The following is a 24,135-nucleotide window of genomic DNA, read 5'->3' on the forward strand; positions in this document are numbered from 1 at the left end:
AAACCAAGAGGCAGGGAAGATCAGAGAGTATGCCGCGGAGCCTGCTCCAGGGAGAGAAAGCAGCACTAGTAACCTGAAACCTTCAGTCCATGGTCTTCCTTAATGAAAAATATCGAGTATCTGCACAATATTATTAAAAGCTTTAAATTCATGTTGTAAACTGTAACTGGGAAACCTGTAGCAAGATGGAGAATTTGGTCCTAAAACAATCTTTATAAAAATGAATTTAGTTTTAAAAAAACACAATACAAGAAAGTTCCAACCAAGATGGAGGCATAAGTACAAATGCTTCCCTTCCTCCCACAACCAAAAGAAGGATAACAGCCAATTTAAAAACAATAAACAAGCAGAACTGTCAGAAAATCAAACTGCATGGAGTTAAAGAAACATACATCCAGACTGGTAGGAGGGGTGGAGAAGGGCAGCGGGGCAGAGGGCACACGCGGCCAGGTGGCAGACCATGCACGTGAGGCAGGGCTGGCTGACAGGGGAAACTAAAGACTCAAACCTGCTGGCTATAAAATACCTTGCGAGTTGCAACAGCAGGAGAAATTCCCAGTATCACAGGAGAGTCCGGTGGAAAGTAGGGCTAGAGTGGAGCAAACAAAGAGCGTTGTTCCCTTCCGGATCCCTCCTCTACAGAAAGTGCCACGAAGCAGCAAAGAGGATTGCCCTACCTCGGCAAATACCCAAGGCTCCACCCCCTTACAATGTAACAGGTGCGCCAAGACAAAGAAATATGGCCCGAATGAAAGAACAGAGCAAAACTTCAAAAAGAGAACTGAGCAATGAGGACATAGCCAACCCATCTGATGTAGAGTTCAAAACACTGGTAATCAGGATGCTCACAGAACTTATTGAGCTTGGTCACAAAGTGAAGGAACAAAGGAAGGCAACCCAAAGTGAAATAAAGCAAAATATCCAGGGAAACAACAGTGAAGGGAAGGAAATCGGAACTCAAATGAACTATTGGAACAACAGGAAGAAAATAAACATCCAACTGGGACAGAATAAGGAAACAAGAATTCAAAAAATGAGGAAAGGCTTAGGAAACTCTGGCATAACTTTAAACACCCTAACATCAGAATTATAGAGGTGCCAGAAGGAGGAGAAGAAGAGCAAGAAGTTGAGAACTTATTTGAACAAATAATAAAGGAAAACTTCCCCAATCTGGCAAAGGACATAGACTTCCAGAAAATCCAGGAAGCCCAGAGAGTCCCAAAGAAGGTAGACCCAAGGAGGAACACACCAAGGCATATCGTAACTAAGTTACTCAAGATTAAAGCTAAGGAGAGAATCTTAAAAGCAGGAGGAGGAAAGGGGAGAGTTACCTACAAAGGAGTGCCCATAAAACTGTCAGCTGCTTCCTCAAAAGAAAATGTACAGGCAAGAGGGGGCTGGAAAGAAATATTTGAAGTCATGAAAGGCAAGGACCTACATCCAAGATTACTCTACCCAGCAAAGCTATCATTTAGAATGGAAGGGCAGATAAAGTGCTTCCCAGATAAAGTAAAGTTAAAGGAGTTCATCATCACCAAGCCCTTATTATTTGAAATGTTGAAGGAATTTATCTAAGAAAAAGAAGATAAAAAATACAAACGGTAAAATGAAAGCAAACTCACAGTTATTAACGACACCTAAAACAAAAACAAAAACAAACTAAACAAACAATTAGAACAGGAACAGAACCGCAGTAATCAAGATCACCTGGAAGGTTATGAGTGAATGGGGTGGGGAATGGGGGAAAAGGTACAGGGAATAAATAGCATAAATAATAGGTACAAAATAGGTAGGGGGAGGTTAAGAATAGTATAGGAAGCTACGTTGTAGAAGCCAAAGAACTTATATGTACCATCCATGGACATAAACTAAAGGGGGGGGAGGGGAATATGGGTGGGAGTGGGGTGCAGGGCAGAGGGAAATAAAGGGGGGGAAACTGGACAACTGTAATAGCATAATCAATAAAATATATTTAAAAATAAATACATTTTTAAAAAAGGAATACTGGAATAGACTCTTACAGGTCACAACTGCTCTGGATTTATTTCTCCACCTGTAAAAGGAAGGGGTAGAGGTAGATGCTCTTTAAGAATCTGTCCAGTTCTCTGAGTCTAACATTATAGTCACAAATATAGAGATAAAAGACACTCAGCTAACTTAGAAAAGAATGTTTATAATTTTCACAGTGTGAAGTGGCTTTACCCAGAATCTGGACAGAAGGAAAAACCTAACTTACTTTGTAGTATTTAGGAGAAATTGCCAATGTTGTAGAAAATCTAGATCACTGTTATCAAACTTTAAACGAAATACAGCAAAATCAATCTTTCAAATGAAATCTTACATTGAGTCTCAATGTCTAAAATAAATAAAAGGTCAAAAAACTCTGAAACGAAGAGGGATGCGTGGATCCCCATCCTCGCAATCTCCCAGGGGCTCCTGGAAACACCATTTGACATTAATCATCTAATTCCGGACTGAATATCCCTAGATTTTTCTGTACCTTCTGACAGTTGTAAAATGAGGTTAGCAATTTTATTCAGACAAGAAAAATTTCAAAAACTTCTTTTTATGGAAATGTATATATTCTCTTTCAGAGGCATTAAAAAGACTTAGACAATTTGTTAGTCTACCAACAATTAATTTTACTTTGAAAAAATCTAACAGCTACTAATTAATTCCTATACCATTAATAACTAGCAATATATAGTCTGGGGCTATTATGTCAAACTGAAAATTTAGCTTCCATTTTTCTACACTTATTTAACAGCTAAATTATACAATATGAGGACTCTCCAATGTATAAATCAATACCATTTAAAATTTAGCTTATAATTTTAGCAAGACACTTCATATATAATTTTTCCTACAGTCCTTTTATAGATGAAAGACACGTATGTCACCAAAGCTAAAGTAATTCAGCAAGTGCCCCCTTTTATAATCACCCAAAGAGAGATTACTGAAGACACATTTAAATGACATAAAAACAGTCACCTTTGAAATAGTGTTTAACACCCAAATGTAGGACCTCGGGCATCCCGCCCGGGATGCTTCTTTCCCTTGTTCATTCGAGTACCGTTCAGTCCTTCACAATCAGGACAGCAGGGGCCAGGGCTCCACCCGCGTCTCCAATTGTCCCTGCCGTGTGAGCCACGTAGCCGCCATGAAAGGGAGCCTAGCTCACCCGACTCAGGCACATTTGCAGAAGTTTTTGGCCCCAAAAGTGGCATGAGTAAAATTACAAACAGCCCACGACAGTTTCGGTAGACTGATGCATGAGACTAACAAAACAGGCCACTGAGAGGAGTCTGGGGCACCTGCAAGGGGAAGCAATTGCTCTTCCCATTAAATCAATGTTGGAAACATCACAAAAATCATTGAGACACATCCTATTATCTTGGACCACAGATTTCTACCCACTAAATGGCAACCATGAATCTTTGAACATGATGTTTGTAAAATTCAAACATCCTTATTGAAGTGATTTTTATTTACTAACACTCATGTAGATAAAAGCACATCATTTGACCTTACATAATGGATTAGTCTTGAAAATATAAACAATATTCACGTGATAATTGAGGTTATTGAACTTCAATGCCATATATTGATCAAAGCAAAAAGTTCTGAAGATACCTCTGTAAGACATTTTTACCGCAGGCAACAATTAAAAAGTATATTTCACAGTCATTAGTTATCGTATGGACCTCTCTTGGCAGGATACGAGGTTTGAACTATCTAGGTATAACCAATTACAGGATATGACTTTTAGACAGATTTGTGCCTTATAAATACGAAAGAAATCGTTATCTCTAATTGTTAAAAAAAAAAGTCTCTACTTCCTAGTTTGATTCTGCCAATCAATGGTTTCAAGATTCACTTTATTATAAATATTTAAGACATACTAAGTATATAGCCTAGGGATGTGTGGATGCTCTTGGTACCCCAGTCCTATCACTTCATTACTTACCATTTCCAGGCAGGACAGCTTCACTTCCAACTCCCAGCAACCTGAAGATTTTCTCTGGCAGCCAGAACCTACTCTGCATGCACATAGGCCAGACCAAGTTACTGGGGAATTAACACTTTCCCTCTCTTGGACTCTCAACCAGTAATTGACTGGATAGCATATCCCCCAGCACCTTGGTTCATATAACTCCAAGGTATGTTGTACATGGTCTCCCAGAGTTCCCAGATGAAATTAAGGTCTAACTGCCCAGTGGGAATTTGCTTGATGGACAAGGTCTGTCTGGAAAAAGTCCAACCATTGTTAATATTATGAGAACTGTTTGTACCACATTGATGTAACCTGGCAGCCAAGGAAAGTGGACTGGAATGCGCATGCGTGAACAGTAACACTTTCACTGTACTTAGTGGGGGCGGTAGACACAGTTGAGTGAGCATGTGTACGGTGTGGCCTTTGCATTCAAAATGACTGAGGAGAGCAACAAGTCTGCATCAAATTTTTCGTTAAGCTTGAACATTCCTCCTAGAAAATATATCAGTGATTCAGAAGGTGGAAGCTGGTAACTGGCAGCTTCATCACAACAATGTGCCTGCTCATGCATCATGTCTTGTACTGTGTTTGACAAAACATCAAATCACCCAGGTGACTTGGTCCCACTACAGCCCAAATTTGGTGCCCCGCAACTTCCGGCTTTTCCCAAAACTAAAATAACCTTTGAAAGGGAAGAGATTTCACACTGTCAATGAGATTCAGGAAAATATGACAGTGCAGCTGATGGCAATTGTAAGAACTGTGTGAGGTCCCAAGGTGCCTACTTGGAAGGGGAGTGAGGTATCTTTGACTTACGAGGTTTCTTGTGTTTTGTATCTTCCTCTATAAATGTCTCTATTTTTCATATTATATGTCTGGATACCTTCTGGACAGACCTCATATACTCTTCACTAGCTTCCCTGTATTTCTTGTCTCGCTCCCCCACTCCCCTAGCTCATCTGTAATAAACTACTCACACTCAAATTCTTATCTCTAGGTCTGCTGAAGGAACCCGGAGAGCAGGGGTATAGGATGAATACAATAGGGGTTTTATCGTCAAAGAATTCCCAATCTAAAACAAGAGACCATTAATAAAACAAATGAAACTAACCAAAACAATAACCAAAAGGAAAAATATACAGCATTATATTGTAAATAAAGGCATACTGGCCTAAGTGAAGATAACAATCTGGAGTTTTAAACAGTTCTGTGCACCACTGGAATGCGAGCTAATGGTCTTTCCTGTAACTCTAAATATTACCTTCAGTGGTAAAAAGCTGCAAGACTGTCTCTTAATAGTCTCCTTCTGTCATCCTACCTTGTTGTCATCACTGATATTGTTCTAATACTTCCTGGATAATAGACTGCAGTTGAAGTGTAACAGAGAGGGTAGGAGTATAAGCTTTATTAAACCATGACAGCTATGGAACAAAAGGAAAACCAGAATAACAAAGTAATGGCACCATTTGTCAAGTGAATTCGAACTGTAGCTCTTGTAATGTTACTTGTACCCTTACAGTAACCTTCTGACAGTCCATCAGTTCCTAAGGCAACCATACAGAGAGCAGAACCAAATCAATATTCTGACCATTGGTCACAATTAGTTTCTGATATGCAGAGAGGTGATCATTTGCAGTGCAACGTTAATTTTTAAAAGCCCAGTATTTTTGGAGAGCAGTTTTTAGAAGGTAACATGTTGTGAAACGACTGAATGGACACCTTAGACTGTCATCGGGAAAGGCCCGACTTGCGAGGAAGAGGGTAAGCATTCCAGGGAACTACTTGTGCAAAGCCCATGGCATGTTCGAGCAACTGAGTGTAATCACTTTCTGCTCAGGTAATTTATCTTTGATTTACGCTCCAGCAGTGAAAAAATACATCACTGAAAATCAAGTGATGTAAATTGGGTCAGGCAGAAGACAAGATCATGTTGGGCTTCAATAAGCAATTTAGGTTTTATGCTGCTTTAAGCCCCTGATGACCATTAAAAGCTGACTTGATCTAAATTTTAAGATCCCTCTGCTTTTTCCAGAATAGATTGTATGTCAGAAAAAGTAGACACAGGGAGACCAGTTAGGTGATCATTGCAGACAATCCTAGAGAATGATGCTGGTGGTTTAGACTAGGTAATAGTCAGTGGGAGTAGACAGATTCTGGATATATTAAGTAAAATGTTTCTGGGTGCAAGTAACCAAATACCCAACCTAAGAGGTCTTAAATAAGGAAACTTGTAGAATTATAGGAATCCTAGTAGTGATAGATTAGGCTTAATGATGTCATCAAAACAATCATGTTCTTCTCGACTTTCTAATCATCGTATCCCTAAAATTGAAATGATTAGATGACTGCCAGTAGCAATTGAAACTAGACAGTTCACTCATGTGCAGAGGCTTGTTATTTTAGGCGGCTATTTGCCAGATGTCTCTAATGCATTGTTTCATTGACACTTTAAGTCCTCCATTCCTTATCCATTCATTTGTATGGGAAATGGAGTTGCAATTGGTTAAAGATCAAGCAGAGCATACTCTAAAGAAGGAATGGGGTTGGCTTGCCTTGAGTCATATGACCAATGTGAAAGAATGGACATCTGAGTGGGGTGGAGTATTTGTTAGAAAATAGGAAGAAGGGAGCAAATGCTAAGTTAGACAAGCAGTATTATCAGCCACATGCTTTGGAGGTAGAGTTGATAGGGCTTACCAATGGAATGAATACTGAGAAGAGGATCCAAGAACAGTTCTTACAGTGTTGGCTTCAGCAATTAAGAAGGTGAGGCATTTGCTGAGATGGGGAAGACCGAAGGAAAGATCAGGTTTGAGAATAATCAAGGCTTCTGTTTGCAAGTTAACTTTATTACAGCCATTAGACCCTGGAAAGGTGATGGGAGTTGTAAGGTATAGGGAGTATGAGGTTTCAGGGAGAGGCCAAGACTGAGAATAGAGAATGAAATAAATATATATTTATATGGACATAGGTAATAATAGGATTTTTTTAAAATAAGGCATCTGAGACTAAATAAAGAGAATTGTGGATAGAGCAACAATTAGACCCAACGCATGCCAAGATTTAGAGGTGGAGTACAACAGGAGCCATTAAGGTAGCCAGGAAACTCGAGTGCAACTCCCCAGCATCCCGATGGGTAGACTGAGTAGTACGAAGTGTGAACTCTCAGCCAAAAGGGTAGATGTTCGCTCTTTCAACTTGGTGTGGGACAGAAAGGATGTATTTTTTAAAAATACGGAATAGATCATGACGTGCCATAAAAAGGTATTATTAGTACACCAATCTTTCGCAAGAGAGTTGGCTCATTATCATAGTCCTCTAAGTTAAACATTTAGTGGGAATGGGATGAAAGGACACGGCATCCAATGGCAACAATTCCAGACCAAGGCCTGATGAAAAACGCTGATTACTACATCTACAATTTGAATTCAAAACTATTGCAAATGGAATTGATTATAGAAAATTACAAGGGAAAAAAACCTGGATTCAAATCTATATCTGACACCTGTTAGCTATGCAACCTTGGACCCTTTTACTTTCTAACTTATTGTCTCTGAGACTCAATATTCTGCTTGATGAAATATTTATTAGACATGTCTTTCCTGCCTGCTTCACAGGGTCATTGTGAAGATCAAAAGTTAGAGAAATCCATTAACTGCATTATCCCATAAAGACAGCTGCCTGACTAGTCTCACTTTGTACCACTGATGTGCTTCATCATCCTGATACCAGATACCATTTTTGGGTACTCAATTCTTAACAGAAAAAACCACCTAAACTAAATTTTGAAATTTCTTTAAGGACAAAACACTGGCTTTGAGTAAAGATAACCCATTAAAGCCCCAGCCTAATTCCTATGAGGTTTCAAAATTGTATCTCACCAATTTAAGTCACATGAAGCAGCCATCTGGGTACTTATCTGACACAGGCAAGGTGACCCATGATGTGGGGTCTAAAGATGACCTTATATCCACTGACCAGAATATTGGGAACATACACATCAAAATACTTCTTCACATGCTACATTAACATGTTTACCTGTGCTTTACTATATGCAGAAAAAAATGAGTTCCTTTTACACTTTTCCAAAGTTGTTTCTTACTTACTATTCCATCTGATCGTCTAATAGTTCTGTCAGGCAGACAAAGCAGATTTATGCTTATCTCAGGAGGAGAAAACTTACCTACGTTTAAAATCATTTCGAGGCACAACAAACTATATTTCAGATGCCCAACTCCTATTTTGGTGTCAATACTACATCAGGTTACATAAATTTTACCTTTTAAATTACTCCACAGTACCAGTGATTCTATTTCTAAACAAGTAACACATTCAAGTTTAAAATTTTTTGTAGTAAAAACTGTACAATACCCTTATTCTAAGTCTTGCCAGAAAGAAGCATTTACCAAATAAATTAAATCTCTCACTCAAAAAGTAGATGTGGCAACAGTATTAAATGAATGTTATACAGTACTGGAGAACATGCACATGTTAACAAATTATCTTGAGCCTACTTCTCCAGTTTTCATAGAGGACACCTTTAATAAAACTGCAACCAAATTACTCTGGATTTTAAATAATAATACTCTATCAATTATTATTATTAATACAATTATGCAGTAACATTAGCAATTTAAATAATATATTACCCTTTAAAATCTGTATTTTAAGCTGTTAATCATTTTAAATATTAATCATCAAAAACACAGGTTTTGAAGTCATCTTAAAAATGTCCATAAATGTTTGCCTAAGCTTTCAAAATACAGATTAAGTTTAAATGTAATTTAAAAGAACCCTATAAATAAGACCAATATTTAATTGATGTGGTTTAAGAAAGTACTGAACTGGGTATCATATGAATTTCAGCCTCAAATCATTTAACTTGAGACTCAATTAACATTAAAAAAATCATAATAGGAAATTTTACTGTCACTATATAAATAAGTCCTGGAAAATCATGAACAGTATGAGAAAATTATTAGAGGCAAAAATGAAGAGTTCTGAAGCAAAGCAAAATTAGATCAAAACATTTATTTTTGTGTGTTACAAAAGCAAAAGTAAAGCCAAGCAGGTAATGAAATAAGCATTTTTAAAGAGTCCCATCCTGGATTCTGTCTTAGAATTTAGTAAACAGTTCAAGTTTAGGTTGTTTGAACACTTCTTCTGGATACTATGAGGTCTCCATCTTATAACCATGTTTCTCTAGTTCAGCTCTATAATAAAACACAAAAATACAACATTACCAGACATTCTTTATGATAAATTAAAGAAACAATGAGCTAAATCTAGGCACCAACTTAAAATACTATCAAATAACTTTACATTAGTCCCTAAAAAGAAACCTACATAAAACAGAAATTGAATGTGAATCAACATAATGGTAATAAAATTTTAATTTCCCATTAGTAAACATATTTTATATTCCTTAATATTTTAAAAATCTACTTACGGAAGAAACATAAGAAATTTACTGCTATCTTTCAAATACTTTCCAAATATACAAAATTTCTGTTAATAAATATTTAAACAAATTTTAAGAATCATTAACCACATGGTTAAAAACACAAGGCAATAGTAACAAACTTTTTGGAATTTCATAATTATCACAATAGGAATTACTATTATTTACACACGAAGAATAAACAGGCCCTAGCCAGGTAGCTCAGCTGGACAGAGCATCATCCCCATATGCCAAGGTTGCAGGTTCGATCCCTGGTCAGGACACGTACAAAAATCAACCAATGAATGTATAAATAAGCTGAAGAAATCAATGTTTCTCCCTCTGTCCCTTTCTCTTTCTCTAAAATCAATCAATAAATTTTTTAAAAGAATAAACAAATTACTTTCTCTATTTATACTTATCTATTGAGCTAAGACAGAAATTATAAATCAAATTTAAAGTTGTATAAGAATTATTCTGCATTAACTATATGTGAGCAAAATAAATCAACAGCTATTGTTCCTATCTTGTCCATAAAACCACAAATGAAAAACAACATCATTAAAACAAAATTGAAAACTAAGACAGGTGAGATAACTCCATAATAAATTAACGTAGTTTAAAGTCTCAAGGCTCTGAATAATTACATCTTGGGTACTGAAAGGACAAAAAGATATATATAGTCAAAAGTAAGAGTTAGAAATTTTGAGAAATCATGGAAATTGTAAAAGTACCAGAATTAAAAGTGAAAGATAAATTGTGTATTTCCAAAAAGGGGAGAAAGGAGATGGGTAAAATGGTTATTAGTCTCCAGAATACTACTAAAATTGTCATTAGTCTCCAAAAGAGTAGTCTTTAGAATGTATAATTTTGGGGCCTATAAAAAAATGCAGTATAGAACAGAAGCTGTAACATGATTTAAAAAACTGTAAACTTTGTTATAAATCATCTCACTTCCTTTTTGAAGAAATGTACTACTAGACTAGAAAAGTAGAGAACTGCAACAGAACTTCCTATCTTGATGTGAGCAAAGTATGTGACAGTCTCCTTAGGTACTGTTGTAAACACAGATACGTATGGGCTGAATCAAAATAAAATCAAGGAGGAAAGAACTGTCTCTACAATGAGTGGTGCTGGTGCAACTGAATATTCACATGCAAAGAGTAAAGCTGGACCTTACTTTCTTTCACAACATATACAAAACTTAAGTCAAAATGGATAGAGGACCTAAATGTAAGAGCTAAAATTCTAAAACAGAACACAGAGATGAATTTTCACAACCTTGAATTTGTCAATAATTCTTTAAAAGTAGATAAACTGGACTTCACCAGAATGAAAAACTTTGGTGCAAAGAACACTATGAAGTGGAAAGACAATCTAACAGAATGGGAGGAAACATTTCTAAATATATATCTGATAAGGACCCAGTACCCAGAATATATAAAGAACATGTACAACTCAACAACAAAAAGACAAAAGACCAACAACCCAACTTCAAAATAGACAAAGGACTTGAATAGATACTGCTCCAAGATACATAAATGATCAACAAATACAAGAGCTCATCATTAGGTAAATGTAAATACAAAACCATAATGAGATACCAATTTAGGATGAGATACACTGACTAGGATGATTATAATAATAAATAATGAAAGCAATAATAAAAAAATGAAAGCTAATGAGGTTTGGTGAGAACATAAAAGAGATTAGAAACATCACACATTGCTGGTAGTAATGTAAAATTGTATAGCTGCTCTGGAAAACAGTTTGGCAGTTCCTCAAAAAAGTTTTATGACACGACCCAGCAATTCTACCTCTAAAATTACAACCCCCAAAATTGAAAACAGGTATTCAAACAAAAACCAGCACATGAATGTTCACAGCAACACTGTTCACGACAGTCATTAGTTGGGCCCTGAAGGGAGTGGCTCAATTGCTTGGGTGTTGTCCCACAAAGTGGAAGGTCACGGGTTCCATTCCTGGTCAGGGCATATGCCTAGGCTGCAGGTTCAGTCTGCTACCAGAGCGTGTACAACAGGCAACCTATTGATGTTTCTCTCCCTCTGTCTCTCTCTTTAAAAAAATTAATTTAAAAAAGTCATGAGCTGGAAACAACTCAAATGTTCCTCAACTGATAAATGGATAAACAAATTGTGACATACCATACAATGGAATATTATTCACGTATAAAAAGGAATGAAGCACTGATACATGCTACAACCCGAATAAAATTTGAAAATGTATGCCAAGTGAGGGAAGCTAGCCACACAAGATCACTTATTGTGTGATTCATTCATATAAAATATCTACAACAGGCAAATCCATAGACAGAAAGCAAATTAGTGGTTGCCAGAAGCTGGCCAAAAAAGAGGAATTCAGACTGCTTACTGGGTACAGTGTTTCCTTTTGGGGTGTTGAAAATGTTTTGGAACTAACAAGAGATAATGGTTGCACGACACTGTGAATATATGAAATGCCACTAAACTAACTGTGTACTTTAAAATGGTTAATTTTATATTACATGAATTTTACTTTGGCCAATCAATCATATTAGGTAGATATGTACATGAATATGAAAAATATACTCCTATCACCCCCATCTCCATTCCAGGTTGAGAAAACCAATCTATTGGGTCCTGGCACTTACAATTCTAATTTTTGCTGAGTTATTCAATATTGGCAGAAAATTAACTTCAACAGAAAAACTCACAGGATAAAAAACAGCAAATATGCTTCCATTTAACTACTTTTGTAAAGAGCCTATAAAGAACAAAAGTTCTAGGCAATTACACAAAGTATTCATGTTTAGAAACACAGGAGATGAAGGAAATGTGTCTTACTTTTCATAATCCAAAAACATATTTCAAAGATTAATTATCTTTTAAGTACCCAATTATCATATGTAGATGACATATTCTGTGCTTACAATTAATAGCAAATCACATAAAAATCTGGCTGAAAGCTTACCGTAACTGATTGGAGAAGTCATCCTCTACATTGTCATCATCCCAATTATCCTCCCAGACATGTGCATCTTCATCTTCATCTAAACCAGTCCAGTCTGAAAACAGAAACAGGTGCTGTCTAAACAGTTCTCATATCTATTACTTCTATAAACACAAAAACTTCAAAAAGTTTGCCACTGAAGACTTTAATGATTCAAAACATCTAATACCAAATATATGATAAATGGTAATCATATACTTTAAATCTCAATTCATGCTGTCGTGTATGTTCTCAATTCTTGAATTAGTAGATAATCCAAAACAGAATATAAAAAATTCTACTGGCCATGAAAATTTCTTATAATTTCAGGAGGATATTTACTTCCCTAATTTTACTTGAGCTAATTTTTATAAGGTCTATTTCACAATCTTTGAAAACACAGCACTAATAACACGAAGGCAAGTTGAGTAGCAGGAACATACCAACCTGAAATTCAGAAATGCTAAGCATAAAAAAAAGTAACTCATAAACAGGTAACGAAAAGATCAACCCTGGTTGGTGTGAGCATCCTCCCACATAGCAAAAGGTCATGGGCTTGATTCCCAATACAGCACAGGCCTGGACTGCAGGTTCGGTCCCTAGTCCTGGTATGTGCAAGAAGCAACTGATGGATGTTTCTCTCCCTTTCTTTATCCCTCCCTTCCTCTCTGTCTAGAATCAATTTTTTTTTTTAAAAAAAAAAAAAAAAAGAAGGGGGGGAACTTTACATTGACCAAATTTTTTATAATTATTTTTTAAATTTTAATTGTTGTTCAAGTACAGTTTTCTGCCTTTTACTTCCATCCCAGCCCACCTCCCCCAGCCCTGCCCACCTCCCTCCAGTTTCCACCCTGCCTTGTTTTTATCCATGTGTCCTTTATACTTGGTTCCTGCAAAGCCTTTCCCTTTCCCCTGAAATTCCTTCCTCTCTCCCCTCTGGTCACTGTCAGCCTGTTCTCTATTTCAGTGTCTTTGGTTATATTTGGCTTGTTTGTTTGTTTTGTTGATTAGGTTCCTGTTAAAGGTGAGATCATATGGTATTCGTCTTTCACCGCCTCAACCAAATATTTTCTTAAACTTGACTATAAAATTCTTTGAGAATGTCTTTATTCTTTAAGGTATGCACATTGAAATATTTGAGTCAAGTGTTTTGTTGATAGTTTACTTACAAATGGTTCTCTCTATTTCGTATATATGGTATATAGCATACATGATAGAAATAAAGTAAACATGACAAAATATTAACAACTGATGAAACTTAAGTGTTTGTTCGCCTCTTAAAACTGAGGTATAATTAACATATAGTATTATATTAGTTTTAGGTGTACAACACAATGATTTGATATTTGTGTATATGCAAAGTGATCACCATTATAAACCTAGTTAACATCATTATTATAGTTACATTTTTTTCCTTGTGATGAAAACTTTTAAGATGCTGTCTCAGAAACTTTCAAATATACAACACAGCATTATTAATGACAGTCACCATGCTGTGTATTGTATTCTCATGACTTATGTTATAACCGAAGTCTGTATCTTCTGACCCTTTCTTTCACCCAACCTGTTCTCTGTTTTAAGCTTTCCTACAGGGTTGAAAGTTTCAAAATAATTTTTAATAAATCAGTTTGGAGAATACCTCCAGAAGCCTTCCACATTCCCTTCTATTCCTCCTTACCTTCAGGGATTAGGTCCCTCTTTTGCGTACAGCTCTATCATAACACTTACATACTGTACAATCATGTTATCAGCTTATTTCTATGTCCATTACTAGTGTCTGAGCTCAAAGGTGACAACTGTATTTTATCTTTGTACTCTTAAATTCAAATAGTACCTAGTATATGAACAACAAATAGCTATGTAACATGCAACTCTAAATCAGACCTTGTAAACTGTTTGATACTCTTCTCAAATCAGTAATCAGACTTACATACTCTTAAGTATGTTCTACCTATTAGCTTCATCTTAGCAGGCGCCTATTAGAAACAAGGCTAAGAACATTTAAATCTCATGAAAGACGGAAAAACACCACTGTGAGCAAAATTTTGAGAAGAGTATACAAAAAAAAAGACTTGATAATAGCTCTATTATTTCCTTGGTATTATTATAAAGTACTTTATAAATTATGATACTTTTGAGTATACTAAGATACAAAAATGGAAGAGTTGGTTAAATTCTTCATTAATCATCATATAAAATCTGAATATACTATTTAACCGTAAGTCCTTATCCAAATCCCCTATGCCATGCTATCCTTCCAATCACTATCGATGAAATATCCAAGACAATAATTAACCATTTGAATTACAACTTAAGTATTTTAAATTATTTAATAAGAGTATCATTAAGAAACCTAGTGTTCACAGTGACAAACCAGAAACTATAATCTATTTTAGGTAGAAACTATAAAAGACTTTCTTTATTAATTAGAAATGTTCTAAACTATATAATGTAAAAATTTTAAATGATAAGAGTATAATAGCCCCATTCATTATTTCCAACACTTACAAATTCTCGATACTGAACATATGTTAAAATATATGTAAATTATAATGTATATAAACTCTACTAAGTGAATAAGTAACATAAAGAAGCTGTGACTGTTGTCATCTCTAGGGTTTGGCTGTTATCTCCTGCAATATATCTGACTAAATTGTGCTTTAATTTTCAATTACAATATACACTGATAACCATTCAATTTCACTCAATCACTCACTTTTAAAGACTTGAACCCAGAAACACCTTTTTTAAGGACAAAATAATAGATCATATCTAATGCATTTCTTCAAAGTGTGGTTGACTTTATAAAGTGTATGTTTTTATCTTCAACACTAAATGCACTGGGAGTATTGTGATTAATAGTTCAATTAATGACATCTGTGTTGACTTCAGTGTGTAGGCCTCCAGATGTGCACTGGTAAAAAAATAATTTACCATATTTTAAAAGTCAGAATTAGAAATAAGCAATAACAGATGCCTAAAACATAACTTTCTATCAATTCTAAACTATCTAGGACTTTGCCCCCCAAATATAGCTTTGTTCACATTTGTCAGTGAAAATTATACCCATGACTAGCTTTAAATTTCAAAAACCTGCACTATCAAAGACCCCATGCACTTTATCTAAGTATCACCTTGACATTTAAGTGTCAAAAGAATGTTCTCTCAATGTTTTTAAAATCACTCTCCCCACCCTCCAACATACATTCCAAAATTTCTTAAAAGTACTAAGGATACCATTTTGGAAAAATAGGAAATCCAATTTATACCAAATAGGGCTGTAAATGTTACAGTTTATACTAATTTTCAGGAGCATCAAATTCATATTCATTCCTTAATAGTAAAGCGACTCTAAATATAAAACTAATCTCCAAAGAAGTTTCTTCAAATAAAAAATGTGCTTATATATTATATAAAGAAAAATACAAGAGACAGATGAAAGGTCAAAAAAGTTCTGCATTGTACACTCATCATCACGGGGAGTGAAAAGAGAACAGCAATGGTAGCAAAGAGCATCATTATGCTCATGAATATGATAATGAAGCCACAATAAATCTAGTCATTCTGAAATCAACTTACATTTATATGTTCCTGCTTAAGCTGTATAAAATAGATTAAAATTTTTCAAATAAAATTTTGTTTCTGTAGATTACCATGATACAAAAATACTCATCCTAGAGACCTAATGTCTGTATCTAGTAGCTAAGAAACCAGTACCTAGCAAAGCACCACTGTATTACTATATTTCCTCCAACAAGGACCAAAAATGTTAGTAAGGAACTTCAGAGCACCAACCTAAAGCAAGTTACAAATGATGTTGCTACCAGACTATTGGTGAGCTTTTAATTATTTGTTGGCAGAAGTACAACAGAGGCTCAAAAAAATTTACATAACCATTTATAATTTTTCTTACTCTTAAAAAAAGGAAACTCAATTCTCTTTATCAATTATTTTTAAAACTACATACCTGACAGAATGGTTCCACTATGAAGTCATGCTGACTTTGGTTCCCTTTATTAATCAATGGTCTTAATTCTCTCTTACAAAATTCTCCAAAGCCATTACTATTCTCACCTTTTCCAAGTTCTCATGCCCTACACTCACTCATCTGAATTCCCTCATTCTGATCCTCCATACTACTAAGTCAGGGGTATCCAATGTGAACTCCGCCACTTGTCGCACATTAGACATGCCAAGTGCAAAATCACAACTTCTGGTTTCTTCTTTCTCCCAGCAGTCCATTATCAAACCAGTTGCCAAAACTCCCTTGTTATTCCTGTATCACTCTTCACTTCTTTTCTAGTAACAACTTATTTCAGGCCCTTAGTCCTTATCTAAGCTATTTCAATAATTTGCTAATTAGCTTCATTGACTCTGGTCTCTTTCTTTCTATCCTTTCAAATTAATTCTGCTGGGTTAATTTTCCCCAAACTGCCTACCTAAAGGAAAACTCACACATATCAAACAAACAAAAAAATCCACGCCTCACCTATCTAAAGTCCAAACTCGTCATTTGTCTTAAAGCCTTCTATGATTAGGCCCCAAAACACCTGCATTTGCAACCACTATTTCAGAGCCGAATTATACACATTGATTTCCACCTCCAAACACCTACTTCTTTGACCTTCTTTTGGAAACCCCTTTTCTACACTTCTACCTTTGAAAAATCCTGTTCAAATGTTGCTAACTCACACTGTACACAACTGGAAATAATCCCCCCCCCCTTTTTCAACTGCTGTTGCATTTTATCAGTTGATTAATCCTCACCCCACCACCACCACACCACCATCAGCAGCAGCAACGGCAGGAAACAAAATAACTCTTATCCAGAAGCCCTTATAGATAAACAGAGTCAAAAGGGAAGTTGCTCTGGTGTTAACTGGGGGTGAGGTGTCAGGAGGGAAGGACTTACAGCCCCACATGCCAGGATAAGCACCTGCAAAACAACGGGTTGGCCAAGTCTGTTTGTTTTTTTCTGTAAATAAAAGATACACTTTTTAATTTTCACCAGTAATTTTATTGACTTGGATATTTTGAACATGTCAGTTATCTTCCATGTGGTATAATGTTGACTGTCCTCACTTAATCACTATCAACCTCAACGTCCAACAGGACATTTCCAGCATGAAACTTCAGACCACTTTTGACATGTTCAGTCAGTCGCAGCACCTTCTCCACACACTGTGCAAATCTTTTTTTTTTTTTTTTGCATTTCAGTTACATTTTTACCCTTCTTGAAATGATAAAAGCATAATAAGCTGAAAATGTTGCATATTTTTCCATCTTCACTATTGAAATTGCTACACAAAAATTCACCAATTTTGATTAAGTTTTTTTTAATGCACACTGATACAACCCATCACAATACAATCTAACGAAATTGTTTTGAATGAAGTTCAAGACAACTAAGCACTACTAGAGCCATCCTACAGGGGAAAAAAATGAAATTTTGGCCAACCCAATACTAAAAAACTCAAAGTTGGTTTGAAAACTACTGGCCCATTATTTCCACCAAGTCCAGTGACAAATACCTACCTTAAGCAGTCAAATTTGGCTCAGTGCAGCCTCTAGTTCACAGGTGACAAACAGAAGGCCCACAGACAGCTCTCCACTTTTATCCACCCATGGCAGCAGCGCCAAGCTCTCTCTAGCTTAACTGTTAGGAGTAGTTACATTTATACAGTCCTAAAATTACATTCGGCCCTTTGAAGGCAACTGCAAGGATGATGTGGCCCCTGGTTAAAATAAGTCTGACACCTCTGTTCTAGTTAACTGTGACCTTGGTCTTTTCCTGAGCCCCAAGTAAAAAAAAACACAAAACATAAGGCTGCTACAAGGACTAAATGAGGCTACAAGGACTAAATGAGACTATGTATCCAAAGCACTATGTTGAAAAATGGCATTTAATAGCATTCTCTCCCTGCACCATTCAATGCCATTTGTAGGAGGCACTCAACAAATATATTTCCAATGAACACATAATTTATTATGTGCTAATTACTGCTAGGGAACTGGAAGGGTGATGGATGTAAGAGGAGAAACATGTTCCACAACAAAAAACAACAAAAGACAATACTACCACTTCTACCAAGCATTACATATACAACAGAATACAAAGCTGGGTGGGGAGGAAGGAGATATTTGAATCTTTAAAACTTAAGAAGTAAAGTGTAATTTTGAAACTTATTTTTTCCTAAATATTTTCAGTCCATCACATTTTCAATGAGTAATGTTTAAAACTGAGTAGTAACATTGTCACAATTGCTTATTCGTTCCACAGAATAAGTGAAATAGCTCATCAAAAAGTCTTACAAAGTAGTTTTTACTGTGTGATATCCTGAGTCACACCTCTCACTATACCCTCCCCAAGCGTCACCATCTTGATTTTGGGTTTTTCACTCCACTGTATTTTCTTATACAGTGGCTCTCATCCATCTGTATGCATACTTAATGTATGCTATTGTTCTTTGTACTTTCGTATTTTGTATGAATAACCACACTTTTTAAAAGTACTTTTGGTAAAAATGAAAATATTTTTAATTTAAAAGTTTTTAATGATAGAAAATAATTATCAAACAACTCACAAACTTGAGCTTAATTTTGGATATACTTAAAATTACAAATAAAATATTCATTAGAAGTTGTTCATATTCTAAGTAAAGTAAGTACCAAACATCATCCAAAATCCAAATCCCTAAATAGATTAGGAGGGAGAAAAGAAAGGGCTCTAATATTCACCGAATACCAACTTTATACCAAACTCTATGTTATGCACTTTATATGTACCATTGTTATGGACTGAATGTCTGTCCTCCAAACCCCAAATCCTTATGTTGAAGCCCTAACCCCTAATGTGATGGCGTTTGAAGATGGGGCCTTTTGAAGGTAATTAGGTTGTATGAAGTCATGAGAGTGGAATCCTTGTGATTAGATTATTAGTGCCATTTGCAAAGGTGTCCAACCTTTTGGCATCTCTGGGCCACAATGGAAGAAGAGGTATCTTGGCCACACATTAAATACACAAACACTAAAGAAAACTGATGAGCAAAAAGTAAAAAAAGGTCTGTGCATAATTTTTGTGATATCCACCACAACAGATACATAAAAAAGTCCTCACATAATAACCCTAATCATGCAGCTGCCCTTACAATAATCTTTCAAAATCATTAAGCAGTTCCCAAGTTTGTGAGAACTAATACAGAAAATGTATGTATCTAAGTAATAAAACTAAGTAATGTTTTAGTTAAATTTATACTTTTGTGTTGGGCTGCACTCACAGCCATCCTGGGCTGCAGGCTGCAGGTTGGACACCCCTACATCACAGGAAAAGACGCTAGAGAGCTTTCTCTTCTCCACCTTGTAAAGACAGTGAAAAGCCAATAGTCTCTAACACAGGAAGAGAGCCCTGACTAGGAAATTAATCAGCTAATATCTTCAGCTTGGACTTCTGATATTCCAAAACTGTGACAATGTAAATTCCTGTTGTTCAAGCCACTCAGTATATGGTATTTTGTTACAGCAATTCTAGCAGACTAATACTACCACATAATTTTTATATGACTTTAATTATTATCCACAAATTACATATTTAGAAACTGAGAAGGTAACAGTTCACCCTGGCTGGGTGGCTCAGTTGGTTGGAGCACCATCCCGCACACCAAACGCTTGCGGTTTTGACCCTGGTCAGGGCACATATCTCCATTAGGGTGCAAAGAGGAGGCAACAGATTGATGTTTCTCTCTCATATCAATGTTTCTCTCTCTCTCTCTCCCTCCCTTCCTCTCTCTCAAATCAATAAAAACATATCCTTGGATAAGTATTAAAAAATAAAATTGAAAAAAAGGTAACGGTTCAAGGAAAAATGCAAATGGTCAATCTCACTCAAAGAAACCAAATCAAAATGACACAATTATATTTTTCATCCTTCAGACTGATGAGTAACACGTTTAACATGGAGTACAGGCAACCTAATGAGGGAAAAGGTGCACTATAAATAAGATTGTTAATTAATGTAACCCTTCTCAAAGGCAATTTGAAAATGTATGTCAAATTTCAAAAGGCACCTGGTCCCAGCTGAGGTGTCCACCACACCCAAGCGGAGCCACAGGGGCATTCCTGTAGAGGGGGAGCAGTGCATGGGTGGCAGGTCAGAGCCTGAACGTGTGAAGAAGTAATACAATACTGACTGAGGAGAGGAGAGGATGGCCTGACATAGAATGTTGAAGCCCAACACAGAATGTTGAGATGAAGAGCTCAACTGTGGGTGGAGGGGGTAACAAAGACTGGTTAGGGAAGAGTATGACCAAAAAGACAACATATTTATGATAACAAAGCCAGGTTTCTCACTGTTGGGGAAGGGTATTACAAATATGGAAAGCACAAAAGCTAAATAGATTTAACATGCATACAACAAACTAGTAGCGCACCACTGTTAAGAAGCATGAGGTAAACTTTTATATTAATGTAAACATATGTTTAAGATATAAAATATGAGACTAGTATATATAATATAGCCCTCTGTTTATACATAAAAATTACATACAAACACATAAAATTTTACATATGTATGCATATATATTCTGGATGGATATTTAGCTTTGTTATGTATCAGAGCTGTTTTATTGGTATATATTGATTGATTTAATCTTAGACTAATTTTGTATCAAGCAAAATCTTAGTAATTCAAATTAACATAAAAGGGAAAACTGTCTGAATTATAAACCAAAGAAACATACAGAAACCTGAACAAAAGAAAGTAATTTTAAATGTTATTTCTCATTCTAAACAGAAAGTTTCCTGAATGAAGTAGGTTCTACACATTCAAATCTGAAGATAACCAATGTTCTGTAAGGACCAACAGATGGTGAACAACTTAAGGCTAATAAACCAGTTTGTTATAAAGGTGTTTGTCTTCACAAAAAAAATTATTTGCTTTTCCTCTTAGCTTTAATGAGTTTTACTATGTAACTATGAACATTTTGAACAAATTGCTGCTCACAGCATAAACTTAGAACAAGAATAAATTATGTATTCTGCAAAAGCTGGTAAGAGGAAAAGCTGCTGAGAAAAATCATATGTATCATCGGGTACACAGTTATTTCTAGATACTTTTTAAACAGTCAATTCTCAACTACTTACTTTAATTACAGATTCATTCATTCAACAATCATTCATTGACCATCTACATCATGCTAGGCACTTCCTTAAATGTTATTAAGAAAGCTTGGGCTAGGGACTAACCACTTAATGGCAAGCTTTTTAAAATCTAAGCCTCAGTTTCCTCAGCATTGTGCTGATAATTAGACTATGTAATGTCAATAGTAATGTAAATAAAGTGCCTAACATTGTATCTGGTGTGTGATAAAGAATGAATAAATGCTATTTTAAAGTGGAGTCAGAAGTGGATCCTGCCCTTAATAAGCCAGTTTTCTACTGCATAGTTCAAAATTGGAGGATCACGAACCAACTTCCAAGTGAGGCAAAGAAAACACGGCTGACAGATAACTCTTCTATCAAAACAGAAAACCAACAATCCCCACAATATACAATAAATCTGAGAAATCAAAAGAAATGTGCTTTGGGTTAGTTTATGAGTTTATGTAACATGCACACTAATGTCTACTTCCATTTTTTTTAAAAGGGTATATTATAAATACAAAGAACAAGTGTTCCAGCTGTGTGGTTTTATGCTGTAATAGAATCATGATGGTCACACATTAGGACAATTTTAGTAATGTAACAAATTTGTACACCATTAATCATAATTCCTTCTACCACCTTCAAAAAGACCACTCAATAGTAATCTCCTTTTCTTATGAGATAAATATTTACAACATATAAAGCAAGTAACAGTGAGAAGTATTAAGTAGCCACAAGGATCTAACAAATAAACAGAACCAAGTCTAAGAAAATCTAACAAACAAACATAAATAAGAACTCTGGTGTCAACTGGGCCAGCTGCCCATCAAATTCTACCCGTTATGTGACAGAGGGAAAGTTCTTCACTGTTTCAAGCTTCAGTTTCTTTATCTGAGAAATGGGAATATCGGCACCTCTTTGCTGGATTTCTTAAAATGAATTGGGTCTAAAGCTAATGAAAACAGAGAGGAGTTTTAGCGTCTTATAAATCCTTAAACGTATGTTAGTTCAACATGAAGTTATCAAAAATGAGTGAGTAACAAGAGCAAAACAACGTGCATTAAGCCCCAATACCTGACCCATCGTACTCAACCGGGTTCATTTGTGAAGTCCTAAGAGTTAGCAGCCCTGGCCAAATCAGAAACAACAATTGTATGAGAATTAAAGGCCAAGGAAGGCTGCTGCACCGAAAGAAAATAAAAGGAAAAGAGGTCACGTTGTCACGAACGAGGTAACCTGGATGCAGAGTGAAACTATCAACCGCCCCCCGCCCCCCGCCCCCCGCCCCGGGCTCCCGGACACAGGCAGTGGGGCCCCAAGTGCCCGTGGCTCCTCCCAACGAGGAAGCAGAAGGCATTCTGCCTCACCCGGGAGTCCCGCCGCCGGGACACGCCGAACCCGAAGCCCGTACCACGGAGGGTCGCACTCGTAGAGCCCCCGAGGGGTCCGAAGTTGCCGCGTAAGCCCCTGGGACTGGCCCTGGCTGCCTCCTCCTTCAACGGGAGGCCTGAGTCACCGTCCGCGCTGCCCGGAGGCCGAGGCCCAGCCGCCTACCTTCCGCAGGGAACTCCTCGAACTCGTCGTCCTCCTCCAGGAGTCCCAAGTCTACTGGCTGCTTCTTCTCTGACATCGCAACTCTCCGCGCCCCAAATCTCTCAGTCTATTAGAAGAGTTGGGGCCACTCGCCCTCACGACCGTCGCTAGCAAGGCTGCCGCCTCCGAGGCCGCTCTGCCATAGAGACGCGAGAAAAGAGCGGCCAGAGCGGCGCGAGGAATGCTGGGATACCGGAGGTCCGCCCAGCGCTTCCTGCGGGTTTAGCAATCCTCAAGAGTAGAAAAGGTTCTGTTGTGCTTCCGCGGTCTTGTCCGGAGTCTCTGAATAGAGAAACTGGACATTAGGGTAGGTTTCACAGACTGGAAAAGAGTCATAATGTGTAGAAAAAGTAAAACTTCAGGGATGACGTGCCCGCTAAGATTCATTAAAGGCCTGTTAAATGAATTCGTTTAGGCCAGGCCCTAAAATAAACATAGATTAGCTACATCCTTAAACCAATTCTCCAAGCATGGTATTAAATATCTCCACATCACAGAAAATTCACATTCAGAACTAGCCAAAGTCACTCAGGTCGTGCTCGACGATCCAAATGCAGATTTCTTCACCTTACTTTAATCTCCAAGCTTTTCCATTCAGTGTTCCTCCATCTTGTAGCTCCACCGTGGTGAATTTTATGGTGTTCAAAATACATCATTTTGAATTTTTAAAATAGCTAATATCATTTGAAATGTAGTTGTGAACAATACAAAACTGTCAGATGTATACATATTATAGTTGAATGTTGTGTGATATAGTTCACTGTAAATTAATCATTGTGAATTTTTTTTAAATCCTCACCAGAGGATAGGTTTATGGATTTCAGAAAGACAGAGAGAGAGAGGCAGGATATCCAAGAGAGAGAAAGACATTTATCGGGTGCCTCCCCTAAGGACCTGACTGGGGATTGAACTTGCAACCTTTGGGTACATGGGAGGAAGCTCCAACCAATGAGCCACTTGGCCAGGACAATAATTGTAAATT

The 24,135-nt window shown here is 36.6% G+C and overlaps 1 protein-coding gene across 1 annotated transcript; it reads right to left on the reverse strand.

The window, feature by feature from the left end:
• Nucleotides 1-9,010: 9,010 nt before the first annotated feature.
• On the reverse strand, nt 9,011-23,311 carry SEM1 (SEM1 26S proteasome subunit). The gene is made up of 3 exons (XM_037136701.2): nt 23,115-23,311; nt 12,405-12,498; nt 9,011-9,207 (listed from the first exon to the last, which is right to left on the reverse strand). The coding sequence occupies exons 1-3, from the start codon at nt 23,188-23,190 to the stop codon at nt 9,165-9,167; spliced, it is 213 nt and encodes a 70-aa protein (XP_036992596.1). The 5' UTR covers nt 23,191-23,311; the 3' UTR covers nt 9,011-9,164.
• Between the last annotated feature and the right edge of the window lie 824 nt (nt 23,312-24,135).

This window comes from Artibeus jamaicensis, unplaced genomic scaffold (genome assembly GCF_021234435.1).
Source record: "Artibeus jamaicensis isolate MK-2021 breed Jamaican fruit bat unplaced genomic scaffold, CSHL_Jam_final contig_923, whole genome shotgun sequence".
Classification (NCBI taxonomy): domain Eukaryota; kingdom Metazoa; phylum Chordata; class Mammalia; order Chiroptera; family Phyllostomidae; genus Artibeus; species Artibeus jamaicensis.

Excerpts from the sequence above, each read along its gene's own strand:
- SEM1 (XM_037136701.2), bottom strand. The coding sequence starts at position 23,190 with ATGTCAGAGAAGAAGCAGCCAGTAGACTTGGGACTCCTGGAGGAGGAC. Across the intron at positions 12,499-23,114 it reads CGAGGAGTTCCCTGCGGAAG|ACTGGACTGGTTTAGATGAA; the intron begins GTAGGCGGCTGG and ends TTCTGTTTTCAG. Across the intron at positions 9,208-12,404 it reads GACTTCTCCAATCAGTTACG|AGCTGAACTAGAGAAACATG; the intron begins GTAAGCTTTCAG and ends GTTTTATTATAG.